The sequence below is a fragment of the Phodopus roborovskii genome, unplaced genomic scaffold, assembly GCF_943737965.1.
Source record: "Phodopus roborovskii unplaced genomic scaffold, PHOROB, whole genome shotgun sequence".
NCBI lineage: Eukaryota > Metazoa > Chordata > Mammalia > Rodentia > Cricetidae > Phodopus > Phodopus roborovskii.
In genome coordinates this window covers 3,960,077-3,977,500 of record NW_026126563.1, presented here as the reverse complement: position 1 = coordinate 3,977,500, position 17,424 = coordinate 3,960,077, and the positions used below count along the sequence as shown (strand labels likewise).

General features: G+C 40.6%; 1 protein-coding gene across 1 annotated transcript in view; it reads right to left on the bottom strand.

Annotated features, from left to right (window-relative positions):
• Znf407 (zinc finger protein 407) overlaps window positions 1–17,424 on the bottom strand; it is a 336,809-nt gene that overhangs the window by 205,805 nt on the left and 113,580 nt on the right. Inside the window, exon 3 of the mRNA XM_051202035.1 lies at window positions 10,060–10,134. Within this exon, the coding sequence (XP_051057992.1) occupies window positions 10,060–10,134 (75 nt within the window). The remainder of the gene's footprint in view (window positions 1–10,059; window positions 10,135–17,424) is intronic.

Here is a 17,424-nt window from a genome sequence, read left to right as displayed (position 1 = left end):
AGTTTTAAAATGAGTTATCAAAAGAACAAGTCTGTAGCCATTTCCACATCTAAAAAATATAAACGTTTCCCTAATAGTATAAAAACCATACAACAAACTAGTTAGAGCAAATTAAAAATATCAACTCACTGACATTTGCAAAGGGACGAACTAAGACCCATGAGAACCAACCCAGAACACAACTTGACTCGTAAAAGGTAGCAAGGATCGCCAAAACCTCATGAGGCTCTTTTTGAGGAGTAACTATCCTAAAAGTATATTCTCAGATTGCTAATAAAGCCATGCCGTATATCACTACAGGGAAAAACCTGACAACTCTGTGGTCTCCCTGAGGACAGAGAGTGAGCAAACAAAGGACAAATGATGGAGCTGACTGAAGGACACAATGGCTAACAGAGTATCGTGTTGTCCAACTGTTCTCAGGAAGAGCAGAATAGAGGAAGAACATACATGCATCTATGAAAGCATGCAACACAGGCAGCGCAAACGTGCAGACACAGGAGAAACCCAGTTCTGATGGAAAGCTACACCAGTCTATAGTGATATACTCACCCTCTATACCTGTAGCACTGACCACGCCCTTTTGGGAGTGGTCACAGGTGTGGACCTGAAGAAAAGGATTTTGTTGAGGTCGGAAGCCCCTTCTGGTCTCAGAGAGGATGAAGGCTGCAGGGTATGCATCCTTGGGGCTGGAATGACGCCATCGTCATTTGTCTCTCCTAATAAATTCCATCCACGTCGTCTTACTGGTCAAACATCTTGATTTCTACGCCTATATCTGCTTTAGGTTTGGATTAGAATGTCCTAGAAGACAGGACCATTTAGGTTTCCTTAATGGGCAGAGATAAGCTGGAGCAAGTTCTAACTGGTAGGGGAAGTCATGGAGACTTACCTGCAGGCAGGTGCAGGCTTTGCTTCCCATAAGATCTATTTGTAAAAAACCCTCTCCTCTATAAAAAACAGAGTAGGATCTGACTCTTATTCTCCAAGAACAGCTCCACTCTGAGGAAAACACAACTAGATGATAAGCCCAGCATCAAAATACAAAGCAGAAAGAAAAACCTTCCTGAAATACCCAACTCAACCATCTCTCACCTCAAGATTGTATAAGATTACACAGCTATGCTTCACTTTGGGGATTTTGGTTCATTTTTCAAGGAAAATGTTAGAGAAAAATCAAAACTTGATGTTCAGAATTAGGAAGGTGGCTCAGTCAGCAAACTATCTGCTATGTCAGCATGAGGGGTTGCATTTGTATCTGTACAACCCAGGCAAAGGCTGACAGTGGCAGAGCGGCCAACAGTGAGTGAGCTCCAGATTCAGTAAGAGACACTGCCTCAAAAACAAAAATGCACTATCAGACATCAACCTCTGCCTTCTACATGCATGTGCATACATATGTACACATGACATATCTAGAAAGAAGGAGCTGGTACCACGTCCCTGGTGCCCATGTAGGTCAAATGTTGCATTGCACCTCACGGAACTGATGTTACAGAGGGTTGTGAGCTATCTTGTGGATGATGGTAGTTGAGCCTGGTCCCTCTGCAAAAGCAAGTGCATAACAGACAAGCATGCACAGAGAAACCCTGTCTTGAAAAACAAAACAAACAAATGAAGTAGAATGTGCTTTAAAACATGTTGGCCTCCTAAATAGTAAGTGATTGCTTCCATATAAACTTTACGTTAACTTACAGGAAATTAACAATATTTGACTTTTCACCCTATTAAACACTGATTTTGTATAATGCAACCTGAGTAGGTTCTAGTGTCTAATGATTCCCAAGCAAGTCTCCTGGAAAGAGGCAAGGTCAGTTGAGAAAAGAGATGCTGTGAGCAATGATAGAATGACTACACAATCAGTCTTGGGCACAGCACCACTGGCTGCTGACTTTTCTATAGATAGGAGAGAACACTCTAAGTGCCGATCCCTGCACCCTCAGCTCCCAGCTATCAGTATGAAGAGGCCATCTTAGAAAATGATTGGGGAGGCACTTCATTTTTTCCTTCATAGAAACGAAAATTAATAAAATAAAAATGTAGTTACTCATTGGTTCAAACAGATGGTCAAATTGCCTTGATTCAAGGTCACTTTGAAAAGTGCTTCCTGAAAATTCCTCAGGAAAAATATTGCTTCCAGCCATTTTAATATACTGCCAGGTAAAGCTGGATGTGGGGAGCCTCTCACGGAAGTCAGTGCGGAACAGTGAAGCAGCACCAAAGCATAACTAAAGGCTGCAATAAACGTATAGGCTTTCGTTCTCCTTAACACTGGCAGCGACTGGGAATCAAAGAGAAGAGTTTGCGGCCAATGTAGCCAGAGGCCAGAGGTCTATGTCACTGTTCGAAAAGGAAATTAAGTGAAACTGGGGAAAAGAATGGCCAAAAACGTGAGAAGGCAGCTGGGAAGAAGCGTCATTCTTTAAAGTTACAGAGGCTGAGAGTTTTCACACTCTGATATTAAGGGCACCACTAGACTCTAGAATACCATGAAAACTATCTCAATCGCTCTGTCCAATTAAACGATGGCTTGATAGATCAATAAAGGGTATATAGAATTAGAATAACATCATTATTTGGGTTTTCCCAGGGAAGAGGGAAGCGATGACAAAAAGGGAATTCTGACCTAAAATTAAACATAAAAAACATATAAACATACATATATGTATATACCCTAAAAATTCTCTAGTGTTCCATGAGAACGTGCTGAAAAACATCAGCTACAGAAGGAATAAACAAGAGCCTCAGCGAGACGGGCCATGACCTCCATACTTAATCACGGGGACGCAGTAGGCGAGCAATGCTGGGTGGACAGCTTAGAGAACACACAGGCGAGGACAAGCAGCAAGGGAGAAGGAAGAGTGTCTGGCAAATACTTCTGATGGACAACAAAGCCTTATTTGCAAACGGAATCTGCAAGGTGGTGAGAGCCAGAGACACTGAATTACCATGCAATGGCTCAAGGAAGCGATGGGGCTCCACAGAGACTTTCCCAGGGCAGTGTCAAGCCACCGGCCACATGTCTTTCTACTCTGCACCATCAGGCACAGCTCCAGGAGAGCTGTCACTGTGCTGGCGTCCTGTACACCAGAAGGGAAAGTACAGGACACAGCAGCAGCGAAGGCCTCTTTGCTCTTTGCCAGGACCCAACCCACTCTCCTATCCTTTCCCTGGCATTCCAGCCACTCACCCACCCCACTGAAATACTTTCCTTGCTAAGCACTGACTGAGCCATCATCTCCATAATCTTAAGTATTTTCTTTACTCCCCAAACTTTCCCTAAAGGCCCTGGGAAACCCACAGCTCCCAGAACAAGAACACACTGCCCCCAGGGCATCTCAGATCTCTCCTTGTGAGTCTCTTGTACTAAATTCCCTGGAATAGTACAGCCTCCTCTGCCCATCAAGTGCAAAAGCAAGGCCCAGGGGGACATCTTTTAAACGTGTCAGAGACTAACAATTAAAGTCACATGCCTAGGACCTCGAGGATTCTTTTCAAGCAGCAAATGTGTTATATCCCCAGGATTGCTGATGAGAACTACAGTCCTGCCTCCTGTAACTTTGCTTTCTCCTAAACCAGCATTCTGCCTGAAGGTTGTCAAGCACAAGCAACCAAAGCTGAGACGCTGGCCTGACCTCCTGACACAGACCCTAGGCTAGCAGCCTGACAAGCCCTGCACCCTGCCCCTCCTTGCTTTACATGGGTGCTTCAGTCTCCCTCCTCACCTCAGTCTCCCACTCCCACTTACAAGCATCGCTAGTGTCTCTCTAAAATTCACCCTGCTGCTGTCAGTGAGTTGTGGTTTTTTTTTTTAAATTCTCAAGGCAAGAACCCAAAAGCTACTAACTTTGAGTAACTTTGACTTTCTAGGGCCAAGAAAATCTCCATCATTCTCAGAAACATCCCAACATTTGTGCATCATAACCAGTATATAATAAAGGAGAATTTCTGATACACTGAGCGCAGGCCTGCTACAAAGGGCAAATGAACACTGCGTTTGCTGGAAGCACTTAACAACTGCACAATAACTTTAGAAGCAAGTCTCTAAAATAGAAAATTCTGCAAAATAAAACGAGTGAAGCGGTACCTTAAAGTATCCAAAAAGTTTTCAATTTATATGGAAAGAGTATTTTCTAAAAGTATCTAATAACAGGGCTGTACAGTGCTCAAGAGAGAGAGACATGAGACCAAGGGGCTAAACATACATGCATTTGCAGGAAAGTATCGACTTAACTTTAAAAGTTCCCATTGCAACACTCCTGAATTATGAGGGCTTTGATTTATGTGAGCTTGTTAAAATATATCACTCACACAAATGGGACTTCCTCATGAGAAGAAAGAAAGAAAAAAAGGACTGGAAATAACAGTAGTAAATAAATTGTACTCCCTGGGGTCCTTCCCGCATGCTTGAGATGGGTCCAGTTTAGGGCCTCAGCTTCCAGCAGTAAACACAAAGAAGAAAACTCAATTACATACATGATTCACTAGTACCCAAGTCTAAAACGACAAATCATTACAGAAAAGCACATCTCTTTGAATTAAGAGAAATCACTTTCCTGAGTCTTACAGGCAACATATGACAACTTAACAGCAACATGTACACTGAATTAGCAACAAGGTTGATTTCTTGTTACTTCTTAAAACTTTCTTAAATTTAAAATGATTATCACAATAATTTATAATGTAAAAACTGACCTATAGGACAAAGAAAATAAAAACAGCACAGTGAAAAAAAACCAGCTCTTAGCAATAATAATAATAATAATAATAATAATAATAATAATAATAATAATAGGGGCAACATTAAACTCTAAGAAATGAATGATACAAAGCCTCGTATGGTGGCACACGATGTTGTCACAGCACAGTTCTGAAGCAGGAGAAGGTCAGGCTAAAGGTGAGCTTTGCGCTCTATGCTAAGACCTTGGACCTTTGCAGAATTTGGATACGGTATGCTACAGATCCGGTGTTAGCATTCGCCTAGGAGAGCCGCCTCAGGAAAAAGCCCATACAGCAGCAGTACATGAGTAGCAAAGGATGTTGAAATGGCCAACAAAACTTTGGCAGAAACTGTGTGTCTCCATCCATGTGCACCTCAATAAACTAGTGATGGATCCCAATAAAAAGCAGAAGCCAATCCTCCATCAAGAACAACATTTGGTTTGGATGAATGATGTGGCTCTTAAATCATTCTACTGAGAAATGATTCACTGGGCTTCCTCCCGATTAAAGGCTCTTCTTATAAAACTATTGTGTCACACCCTCGCAGACTACTATTTAGACATGGACAAGAGGGAGGAAAGAGAGCCTGGAAACATACAAAGGTGCACTAAGTCATTAAACTGTAGCCTGAAAGAACAGGCGTGCTTGTCTCCACTTTACCACAACAGAGATTGCTTCTGCAAATATTTTTAACATCGACACAAGCCCGTAAACATTTTATTTTTCCTAAATTAACTTGTGTGAGTAGATTTTAAAAACACTTGTAAACAAGAGAAAGAAAGAAAACCTTAAGAGGAGAGAGACGCGGAGCACAGGGCACTGAGCAGTCTTGTTGCCTGAGGCCCACAGTGATAGCAGAAAGAGGCAGAGCTTACATATGAAGACGCCCAGCCCAGTTCAAACAAAGGGACGATTTGTCAACCGCATTAATACTGAGTGACAGGAAACTATCTTCTAATACACAGAAATACACACGGCTGAACTGCTAGAGCAAACCCACGCTTTATTTGAGATGGACAATGAAGCGATAACTATATTTTAAATGGAGTAAAACCGTACACTATAGGAACGGTCTTCCTAAACCCTAAGTGGTGGGTCATTCATTTTCTGAAAAATGTACCATTTCTTTCAAAGAATGGCAACATTCCGGAAAGACAACCCAAAGTACCTCTAGAATCGCTTTATTGATCACAAAAACCCACAGGAAACGCATAATGTGTCCCGTATAATAGTGGCACAACAAATTTTAAATCCAAACGGCATAGGAAATGATACATTTCCACTATTTCAACACAAACTTTTTGAGGGAAAAAGAGAAAAGGAAGCCAAGCCATCACATTCCAGCATGAATGGAGGAGGGATTCGTGAGGCCCCTCCAACCTGAGGCAGTGCTGTCCCTTAGTGGTTGATGGAAGAGGGGAGTCATTTTTCTTCAGGGTATGCCTACTAATAAGTTGTCCATGATCTAGTAAATAGCCCCTACACATGTGTGTGCAAACAACTTTAATCACATTCAGTGGGCCATAACTTTTTACAAATGACAGCTAACCCAAAATCTCAAATGCTCAATGAAAGGGGGGCCAACAACAGGATTGAGGTGCAGTCACCTGAAGGAAATGTACAGAAGTCCACCAGCCTCAACAGAAACCCACACAGCTGTGCTGGAAATGTACAGAAGTCCACCAGCCTCAACAGAAACCCACACAACTATGCTGGAAATGTACAGAAATCATCCAGCCTCAATAGAAACACACACAGCTGTGCTGACAGCTTCCAAACATAGCTTCCCTACAGCAGGCAGACTGCGATCTGGTTAATCACTATTAAATTGCAGGTGGATTTCCTTGTCCACAGAATCATTTAAACCTATGGATTACTATAGACTACCTAATTCAAAATCCTTTAATATCAACATTGTACCATGAGCATTCTGGAAAGGTTCTACCAGTAAGGGTATTTCTTGATGGTATCCAACACAAGCAAACACACACACACTCACTTAGAGGCATTTAAAAAAAAAAAAAAAAAAAGTGTACCTCTCCTATCTGCCCTATTATTCAAAGCCAGCAGATTTAAGCAGTGTACAGCACAGACCTGATATTACAGGAAACATACTTGTTCTGGCTGTATATATTTTTTAATTGTAAAAAAAAATCTGTTGAAGATTATTACGGATGAAATCAAAGCATTCTAAAGACATTTTCCTTCACTTGTAGAGCAGAGATAAATACTCATTTAAAACAGAAATTACTTTAGTATAGACTTGCAAATTAATTGGAGTATATTATTTAAAAATATGAGCTGGATGTGGCAATATTCAATTGCTTATATTTAAGTGCAAAATGCCTCACAAATACTATGTTATCCTACCTTAAGGTGAGTTAATGCAAATTGAGGCTCAAAAATTGGAATCATAAGGAAGCTGTCATCATTTCAAGTATTCAGAAGACTTCAAAACAAATGCGAATGAAGTTTTAGGTTTTTTCCTTCTAATGCTAGTCGTGTTGACAAAGTGAAGTGGTTCATCAAACTTGAGAGTGCAAGTATGTGGATTTGTTTTTAATGAATCATCATTTTTCATGTATCAGTCAAAGCAAAAGACCTAAATACTTACAAACAAAATCCATTATTAATTTAATTGCCAAGGCCTATTTAGCTAATTTCTATTACATTTTTCTGTAATATGCAATGCATTAGAGAGTAGAATCAAATTCCAAACATAAAATATAAACTGTTTATACTGTTCTGGGAAAATCAAAATATAGCAAGCTTGTAAAAATGTTTTAAATGGTGAGAAAAATTTTTAAGTTAATTGACAAGCATTACTTCCAAACTAAAGGTACAGCAAATTCACAGTAACTGTAATGGTTAAAACCACACACACACACACACACAAAGGAGGAACCTTGTACTAAATTGCATTTGTAAGCCATGATCTTCTCCAATCACAGATGCACATTGAAAAATAATATTTATAGCTAAGTCTGGGAATTCTGATTCACCATTCGAGACAATAATGCTAGAAAAAAAAAAAGAAAGACAACATCACAAACATATCTGAATCAAAGAATTCTTAGCAGGAAGAAAAATTCAAAGATATCTAGTGTAGATGAACATTGTCAGTGAAGAACCTAAAAGTAGCCATCCAGATAACCTGACATCATTGCTGCACTGCTTGACAAGGCTAGTATAATGGCTACAAGAGAAAGGCAGTATCTCACAAGAGAGGAAGCCATGTGACCTTCCTGTCACTGGATGAAGCTGCAGTGTCCCCATGGGCAATCTGCTTAAATACTGGCCGCCATCTTAAGGCATCACTGGGAGGTAGAGGTAGCTGTAAGCAGCTGGGTCTGGGGGAAGAAATCAGTACCTGAAAGAACCCCCTGGGTTCCTTTCTGAATCTCTCTCCTGCTCTGTTACCTAAGACAAAAGGACTCCTCCTCCAACTTGTGCACAGCCCCCTGTGAGTCAGGGACCAAAAGTAATGGAACCAAACGACCACAGTTAAAAACATTCAAAAGAAACTAAGTCATAGTAATTGTCCTCCTTTAAAGCTGATTACCTCGGGGATTTTGTCATAGCAAAGGAAAGGCATACATCTTGTCTTGGTCGCTCTTTTATTACTGTCATAAGTAAGACACCATGGGTAGGCAGCCCGGGCTGGCACTGGACCAGGATCTGAGAGCTCACGTGTCCATGCACAGCAGTGCAAAGCGCATGGGATGAGGATGGCAGGCGCTAACTGCGAGGACAGCCTGCTGGTGAAACCTCCACCAAGGCCACGCCAATTAACCCTTCCCAAACAGCCCTGTGTGTTCACACATCCGAGCCTACGGAAGCCACTCTCTTAAAACCACCCCATCTCTCCAGCTAAATTCACACTACAGAGTTAAAGACACAGAAGATACTTACAAAGCACAGGAAAGCTAAATAGAAAAACCAAACAGCAAATTCATCAATTTCAAACTCATGGTATACTATACAAGAGGTATCTTCTCATTGAAGGTGTTGGCATGATAAATAATGTGTATATGAAGTTTAACTAAACATACATGATTTTGAGTGAGAAAAAAACAAGAACATAAATTATGTCCAACTTTCTGATTCCTATTCCTTATAGCTATAAAATTAGAACCATAATGTTAATACTTAAGATTATAGAATGATTGGGATAACTCATGTGAAAGCAATAAGAACATAGTAATAAAAATGTGTTGGTTTTTTTTGTTGTTGTTGTTGTGTGGTTTTTTTTTTCATTTTCTCATTTTCTAAACTAAGTATAAACATACCTTTGGTATATCCAAATTATTCTCTGAAAGCACACACTTTCCTACATTTTAACAATACTCTGCATATGATACACTTTTTACCTGGGTATATTTGCACCAGAATACATTCAGTATTACAATGAAATGTATGAGAAATGATGCTTTAGGAGCAACAGAGGCAGATGCAGCATCCAGTATCTCAGCATCCTCTCTGACCACACTCTCATGCTAAGGACACTGACAGCACTTAATTTTTCAAAGGGCCATTTCACCTTGAGATATTGCTAAGAAGACTGCATGCGGCCTTAACATTTTTTGGTGGATGCCTTCAGAGCTGTCAGCATGCCATTACTGACACGTGGGTGAGTGTAGAATCTCAAGTAATTTCTTAGGGGTTTAAAAGAAAGCTGAACGTAGCCTACAGTTCAGGAAGCTGAGGGTGTACTGAGTAAGTACATTTCCACAGCTTGAAAGTTGTCACGAGTAGCCATGCTCACCTGGTAGCTGACACTGCTAGATATCAGTTCAGCTAAAATAATTAAGCCTACATGATAAAGCTAATTATGATATACCACCAAGGAAAAATAAACCTGGCAGTTGATGGCACCATAATTGTAGTGTTATTTTTCATGACATGGCAACTGTAGTATTATTTGGGGGATGACACAAGATATTTCATTTCTAATACCAGTTTAAGTCTACAGTAAAAACTCAAAATGTTATTTTAAACCCCAAAATAAAAGTACAGTAAAGACAGCATTTATTCCCGCCCTCCCCCCACATACGCAATGCTTAGCTCCACGCATTTGCTACAGCGTATGCAAAGGTGCGGACCAGGGTCAGCTCCCTCCAATTCCACTTTCATTCTCATCAACATACCTTTCAACTATTTCCAGACTTCATTGCATTTTCTGAAGGGCTGACATAATAAACGGCATTCAAGAAGGAAGCTACAAATTCAAGATGAACCACTGGCACACATTTGAGAAGTTATTTCATTAAACAAAACCACAAGTAGACACAAATAACTGTACTTACTAAACACAAAATACGAAGGAATGAAAATTACCTTTCTTTTGGGGTGCCAACTCCATGCTTGCCTAGTAGGTGAGTATTTAAGTGCTTCTTCATTACAAAAGCAACCCTAAAAATAAATGAAAATGAATTATAGAATTACATATGACAACTGGCTGGAGAATTGTAGAGAGTGTGTAAGCATGGCCCTGGTACAGGCACACACCAGCACCACATGGACACACTCATTAGAACAGCTCTTCCCCTAAAAGGCCAAAGAAACACCCCCTTCTAACTTTCCTGGTTTGGGAATACTAACAGTGACCAAAAGATCAAAGCAATGGCTGTGGTCCTTTAGTCACTGGAAAGAAAAACAAAAAGCACCACAGTGCAATGGACACTACCCCTAGCCAGTCCCACACTTCAATCATAACAGGGCTCCAGTCAGTGTCGTTTTACTACATATGTAAAGGACTGTTAGAGACAAAATGAATATATCATATGAAGCTTTTTTTTTTTTTTAACACAGCTGTAATTGGCAGAGAGGCTTTTAAAATGGCATGTTTACTGTACCTACAACATGGACAAACATACACACAAATGTGCTTTTGTGCCAAGAAACTCTCAATATAAATGGAACAAGCAAGAGTATCTTCCGACTCGATATCTTAATTTACAAACAGATAAGCTTATAAACATATGTGTGGATGGACAGAACGCGTATCCAGCACACAAAACACTGTCCTTGCACTCAGCACAACATCGATTATGTGACTTTCTACAACATTAGTTTTCATGCTGAAGCATCAGACAAAAAAAGGCTAATTTGAAAATGGGGGCGTGGATTTCCTGTTGTAACTTTGAGTGTAAAGGGCTTGCAAACATTTTTGTTAATTATGTATTACAGCTGTCCTTCATAAAGTTAATTACTAATAGCTAAAAGGCAACTGAATCTATTTGCATATGTACATGAAAGGCATGACACATGCAAAAATATGATTTTAATTAGCATTCTATGATATGAAAGGCTACAAATCAAATTGGCATGTTATAAGACTCTTAACATTAAACAGTGGATTCATCTGGACATGTTTGCACAGATGGGAAATGTGAGCAATGTGAAGGACTGCAGCCTCTCAGAAGAGATTTGCAACAAAAACCAAAAGCAGAATGTCTCTAGAATCACAAAACCATGCTTCTGAAAATATCATATACTTATTTTCACACAATATTAGGAAAGTGTGTAGGTAGGAAATAATATATTTGCATTATTAAATGATTGTTACTTCATTATTCAATTAAACTTGCATGCACTGGAAACACCATTCTACTTCATATAGTAGGCAATAACAACTACGACGATGGATGTTTGCAACCATGAAGAGCTGGTCATGTCATCAATCATCATAATGGAAAGATAATAATCACATTTAAAGAATCAAACTGTGATAATATTAAGTGGTGAGCCAAAAAACAACAGCATAAGATGTTCTATATTTGTTTCTGCTTGATTTGGAAAGAATAAATAACATTTTTCATTTCCTGAAAAAAGAATACAGTAATAACAACAGTCCATTTAAGTCATAACTTTCCTAGTGTCCTCCATTTTCCAATAATTAAAAAAACATAAAGCTAATAGCAAAGAGCAAAGGTTAAAAACCCAAAGTTGCAAAGCACAGCTTATTTACATGACCAAGTACAATTTAAGAGATCTGAACTCAGAAACCACAGTGTAGTTTTTTTAAATAGAGAACCATTTATTAATTAGAATGCTAAGGTCTTTAAAAAAAAAAAAAATTAAGCAAAAAAATATCGCACTACACAGGAGAACAACCCCAAAGGAAGGAGAGTCTCACCCAACACATGCCCTAAGCCTGAAAAGAAAATTTCAAGGGGAATAGAAAATGTGTGCATACTGGAACATGAACTTATGTTCAACTGAAAAAATATCTGCTCAAGCAGTTTAACTTAAATGACAATTCTTTATCTTTTCCTATTTAAAATATGAGTAGTGTAATAGGTTGAATATAATTATGGGGTTAACAAAAATATGTATGGAAAACATACGTGGCTGAGCACAGAGAGGCCAATGACAGAGATGTGTGAAAGTCTATCCTACATCCATCCACGGGATAAATAGAATAAATAGAATACTGACTTTGTACTTTTAACTTAATCCACAGGTACACCTGGAAACAAAAACTGTCCCTCCAAAATAAGCTCCAGCTGAAAGGCCTTGCAGAGAAGCACGCATTTTCTGGGCCCTCAAGCTCTATGCCAGCATGCTAGCTGTCACTTGTTATGTGCCAGGTAGTAGGTGAGTTCTGCACCAAAACAGGAACCTGCGTAATATCAGGTCTCCATGGAAGTTTCATATTATAGCCACAACAGAAGAGTAAGGCAAGTGCCACAAAGCCTGTAATATTCTTCATTCATTGACACTGTAATCATGAATATGTCCTCTTCATTCGCACATTCATCATAGAACCATTATTGGGCACAGAAAAGGCTAGATCTAGGCAGGTATGTCAGATATATGAACACATTAAATCCTTCCTCTGCTGAAACGTAAGTTCTAGTGAGGAAGGCAGGCAACGAGGGAAAACAGAAAGCACTTTATGTAATGGTCAGTGGGAAAAGAAAAACAAAAGGAAGAAAATGAGAGAGGATGAAGAACGCTACCATTAAATGAGCACCGAGTGATGTTTACTGTAAGAAGAAAGGCACCACAGACATCTGACAGCTGGGACTTGCCTAACAACCCTGAGGAGGAAGTTCAGTGGAGTAAAGTGGCACAGAGGCCAGGGTGGGGAGAATGGGGTAGAGAAGACCAGGAAGGCCAGAGTCATGCTGGGCCAGACCCTAATGGCCATGGCTTTAGTCTGTAGGAAACGCCACTGTGGGTATTCAAACGGGTGAGTTGTGTGGCTTCTGTTTTAACAGGAGTGTGCTCATTCTCTGTCTCTGTATCTCCCAGTCTGTCTCACTACACACACACACACACACACACACACACACACACACACACACACACACACACACACACATGCGCGCGCGCGCACACACGAGTGAGGTGTGACATATAAATCTCTAGGTATGAAAAGGAAAACTGGTTACAAAAAGGAGCGATATATAGCTAACCACAGCCTGATGGGACTGTATGTGGGCTCTGATGGAGAGGCCACAAAAGGAAGTTCATCCTGGTGTAGAAGAAAAGGGGTGAGGCTGGTTCAAGGAAAGAGATCAGTTTGGGTCCTGTGCACTAAGGCAGCCCCTAAGAGCCGAAGAGACATGTCAGTCAGACAGAGGGCTCGCTGCGCTGCTCATCGACCCCTAACCGTAGAAAGGTAACCTGTGTTCAATCCCTAGAACCTATGTGGTAGAAAAGGGAATGAGTTCTCATAAACTGATGTTTGACCTTCACAAGCAAGCTCACAAGTTCAGGCCCACATGCACATGCATATGCATGTATGTGCACACACAGACCGCCCCCCAACACACATACAATAATGTAAAAGTGTCATTGTAAAAATATGATTAGCTAACTTATTTGCAAGTAATGAGTCAGTCTAGCTAAATTCTTAGACTTAAAAGCCATCTTATAGTAAAGGCAAACTGGGCTCAGTCCTGTTTCCGATTAAATCTCTGTTTCTCCCAGATTCAGCTATGCTCCGCCTGTATCTTAACTGCAAATGGCTCTGCATTGCCTGTTCCAAGACTCTGCAACCATGCCAATTTGTTTTAAAAGGTTGTGATGACCATCCTGCAACCCTAACTTTGTTTTAAAAGGTTGTGATGACCATCCTGCAACCCTACCTTTGTTTTAAAAGGTTGTGATGACCATCCTGCAACCCTACCTTTGTTTTAAAAGGTTGTGATGACCATCCTGCAACCCTACCTTTGTTTTAAAAGGTTGTGATGGGTACCCTATTATGACTCCCTGTTGTTACAACTGCCTTGCAGTCTGCTCTTTGTTTCCGGGGTCATTATGACCAACTTGTTAGGCTTGTGTTCTGCTCCTGCAACCCCACCCATCCCATTTTGTCTGACAATCTCCCATCTGAAAAACCCCTGCCTACCCAGAGTTATAAAAACCTGTCCCCCTCACATATAACGCTGATCTCTTGAACCCTGCCTTAGAGATGTACCACATCTACAAGAATAAAAGGCTGGCTTTAATTAACTGCTTGTTTTACTTAACTTGGGATGATGATTTGGGTCAGAGGTCTTTCTCCTCACATCATCGGGATTAACACAAGTCACTGTGAATGCATGAAATCATGTCACTTAAACTGGGTTTGGGTGTCGAGAATACAATAGCGTACAATACTCTAGTTTTCAAAAAATAAATCTCTTAACCCTCCATTCAAGATAGTTTTCCGACACTGTATGTAGATCATGGGGATGTCTCTTCCATCATCAGTCCTTTAGGTTTTAACAGTCTAACATTCTCTCAACTGTCATGGATGGCAATCTGCTTTATCAAAGTAAACATAGCATCATAAGCACAGAAAGATATGAGAAGAAATGAAAATGCAGTTGTAGCGTGCTTACCTCTCTAACATACACACACCTGTAATGCACACACCAAAAGACATGTCCAAACCTGGAGCCTGGAGCCTCTTACTTTCTGCTGCAGACAGACAGACTGCAACAGCATGTTGCCCTAAGGGCTGCTTGCCTTCAATTCTATTCTTCTGTCTTTGTGGGATTTTCATTTACAACTCTCCAGAAATTTCTCAAATGTAAGTACTAACTGGGCTCAACTTTGCATAAAATTCCAAGTTCTGCTGAGAGCAAGGCCTTCCAAAGGACACGGACACTTCTGGGGAGAAGCCACTGCAAGCCACACTATCTGACACACACTACAAGCAGGACCCTGGCACTCACACGGCCAGGGTAAGACATGCGCACTCATCCATCCAGGTATCCCCACACAGCTGCGCAGGAGACATGTCTCACTCAGTAATCAAATTATGGACTATTAAATCCCTACGAAATAAAAATGTCACAGCAAGCAGGCGGGGAGACAGGCTGGCAAAAGCTAATGAATGAAAACAAGCAAGTGTCCACAGTATAACCTCTGGACCTACTTCTGGTGATTGTGAACCCAATATTAAACCATCAAGAGTAATGTTGGCCCTTTAAGCAAAAAAATACAACTCTAAGGGCAGCGTGACAGGTTGGGGAAGGCCAGCACGAAGGCAGAAGGTCAACCCTGGCTCTGCCATTTAGTATAGGGTGAAGGTGAAGATGCTAAGTGCATTCTCCAATTCCAAATGACCTTGAGCAAAAGAGGGATTTCATAGGAGAGCTGTAATAAAGGGGGAAATCCTGTATGTACTGGCATCATGAGAGGCAGGGTAGAAGAGCCAAATATAAACCTTGCTATCAGCATGGTCCCCAACAAAATCTGGTAGATGATTTGGTGTAACACAAATAACAAAAACCCAGAGACAAATATAGGGGTTCAACATGAAGCTCAGAGAGCGAGGTAGCCAGCCATGAGCTCCTACCACTAGCACAGACTATAAGGGTGATCCTGGCTCAATGAATCCTCAGATGCAAATGCTTTTCCTGTCTGGAAACTAAATTTCCCATGAGACCCTTTGTTTCTTCCTTTTATATCTCCCTAGTGCTGGGATTAAAGGTGTGAGCTCTGTTATTCTTCTAGACTGAGTCACTTTTGTGTAACCCAGGGTGGCCTTGAACTCACAGAGATCCATCTGCTTCTATATCCTGAGTCTTGGGATTAAAGGTATATATCTCAACTGCCTGGCTCTATGGCTGTGGCTCATTTTGCTCTCTTATCTCCAGTGCCTTTATTAAATAATGAAATAAATGTGGAAAATGGAGAAGGTAACAAATTTCAGAGCTGTTAATAAGGTGATGTAGCCAATGGGCTCTCTACTGTAAGGAATTCCTTTGCCTTCTCTATTGCCTAAAGGATGGCCTCTACGGCTTGTGGCTGGCTTTGTATTCTGAACCCTCAGGCCAGCTTTATTAAATCATTAATAATATATCATTGCAATTTCGTTTCTTTGGTTAGAGGTTTCTCCTCTCACCTGCCAGTTCTCAAATAACCACTCTAAGGCTTAATATTAATTATAATTGTTTGGCCAATGGCTCAGGCATATTACTAACTCTCACAATTAAATGAACCCATTTCTATTATTTTATATTTGAGACGAAGCTTGTGGCTTTTTACCTGACATCTTGTTTTCCCAGCAGTTGCATGCCATCTCCTTGACTCCAACTACCTTTTCTCCATAACTCTGGATTTCCTGCATAGCTATATACTGCGTAGCAATTAGCCAAACAGAATTATTCATCAACCAATAAAAGCAACACATATTCACAGAAGGGCATCAGGTTTCAACTAGGAAGACAGGCGATCAGATGGAGAATTTTACCTGCAAAATGCCTACATTCCTTTTGAGCGTAAGAGATGTGAACAAAAGCTGGAGTAAAAGTGCAATTCACACATGACAGCACCTAGGAATGTCACCAATAAGCCACCTCAGGCAACACTGATGTGAAAATCACTTACCTAAAGAACTGTCCACACACTCACTTCTACTGATACTGTGGGCCCTTAAAGGCCACAGGAACAAAATTAAAGCATGCCAAAACTATGACACCGAAGGAGGAAAGACTACCATCACACAACACGTGTGTGAGGGGGAAGACTTTGGCCTCACTCACTGTCATGCGCATGCCGGTGAACACTGAGAGTAAAGAGAACATAAGCACTTCTGAAACTTCCTGCACCAGCCAATATCACTGTCACAGCACACATAGCAAGTGTGCAGAATCAACACTCACTGAACGTTATTTGGAAAACAGGGATCTTTGTGTGCAATGCTGTGACTGTGCCACTTATGGTGCGTGTTAAGCTGGAAGCTCAAAAGCAAGAACTACAAGGCTTGATTTGGGCTAGGACTGTTTCTTTAGGTGGGCCATCCCCATGTCTCTGCATGGTAAAAGAGAAAAATGCTTCCCGTGACAACTGAGTGACCATCACAAGAGTTTCTGCTATAGGAAAACCACAGAACAAATTAACACACAGTGATTCTGAACTCAAAGAGATGTGATGGAAGAGAAGAACGATGAATACAGGAGTTTTGACCTCTATGTGAAACGCACATTTCCAGTCTTGGTGTGAAGGAACACAAATGAACAAAAAAAGCCAAAATGTGAAGATGGATTCATAGAGAACCAGCAATAACCAGTAAGTAAGAAAAAGGCTAAGGATACACTCACAACTCTCATAACAATTTAGAATCTGAGAGATTTCCCCTGACCAATAGCACTGCTCAGTAAAAAGCAACAAATTGTGTGTGCAAAATTAGGGGGAACTGAGAGAATTAATACTCATCATTAAATATATTCACAATATATAACATAGAACAGACCAATT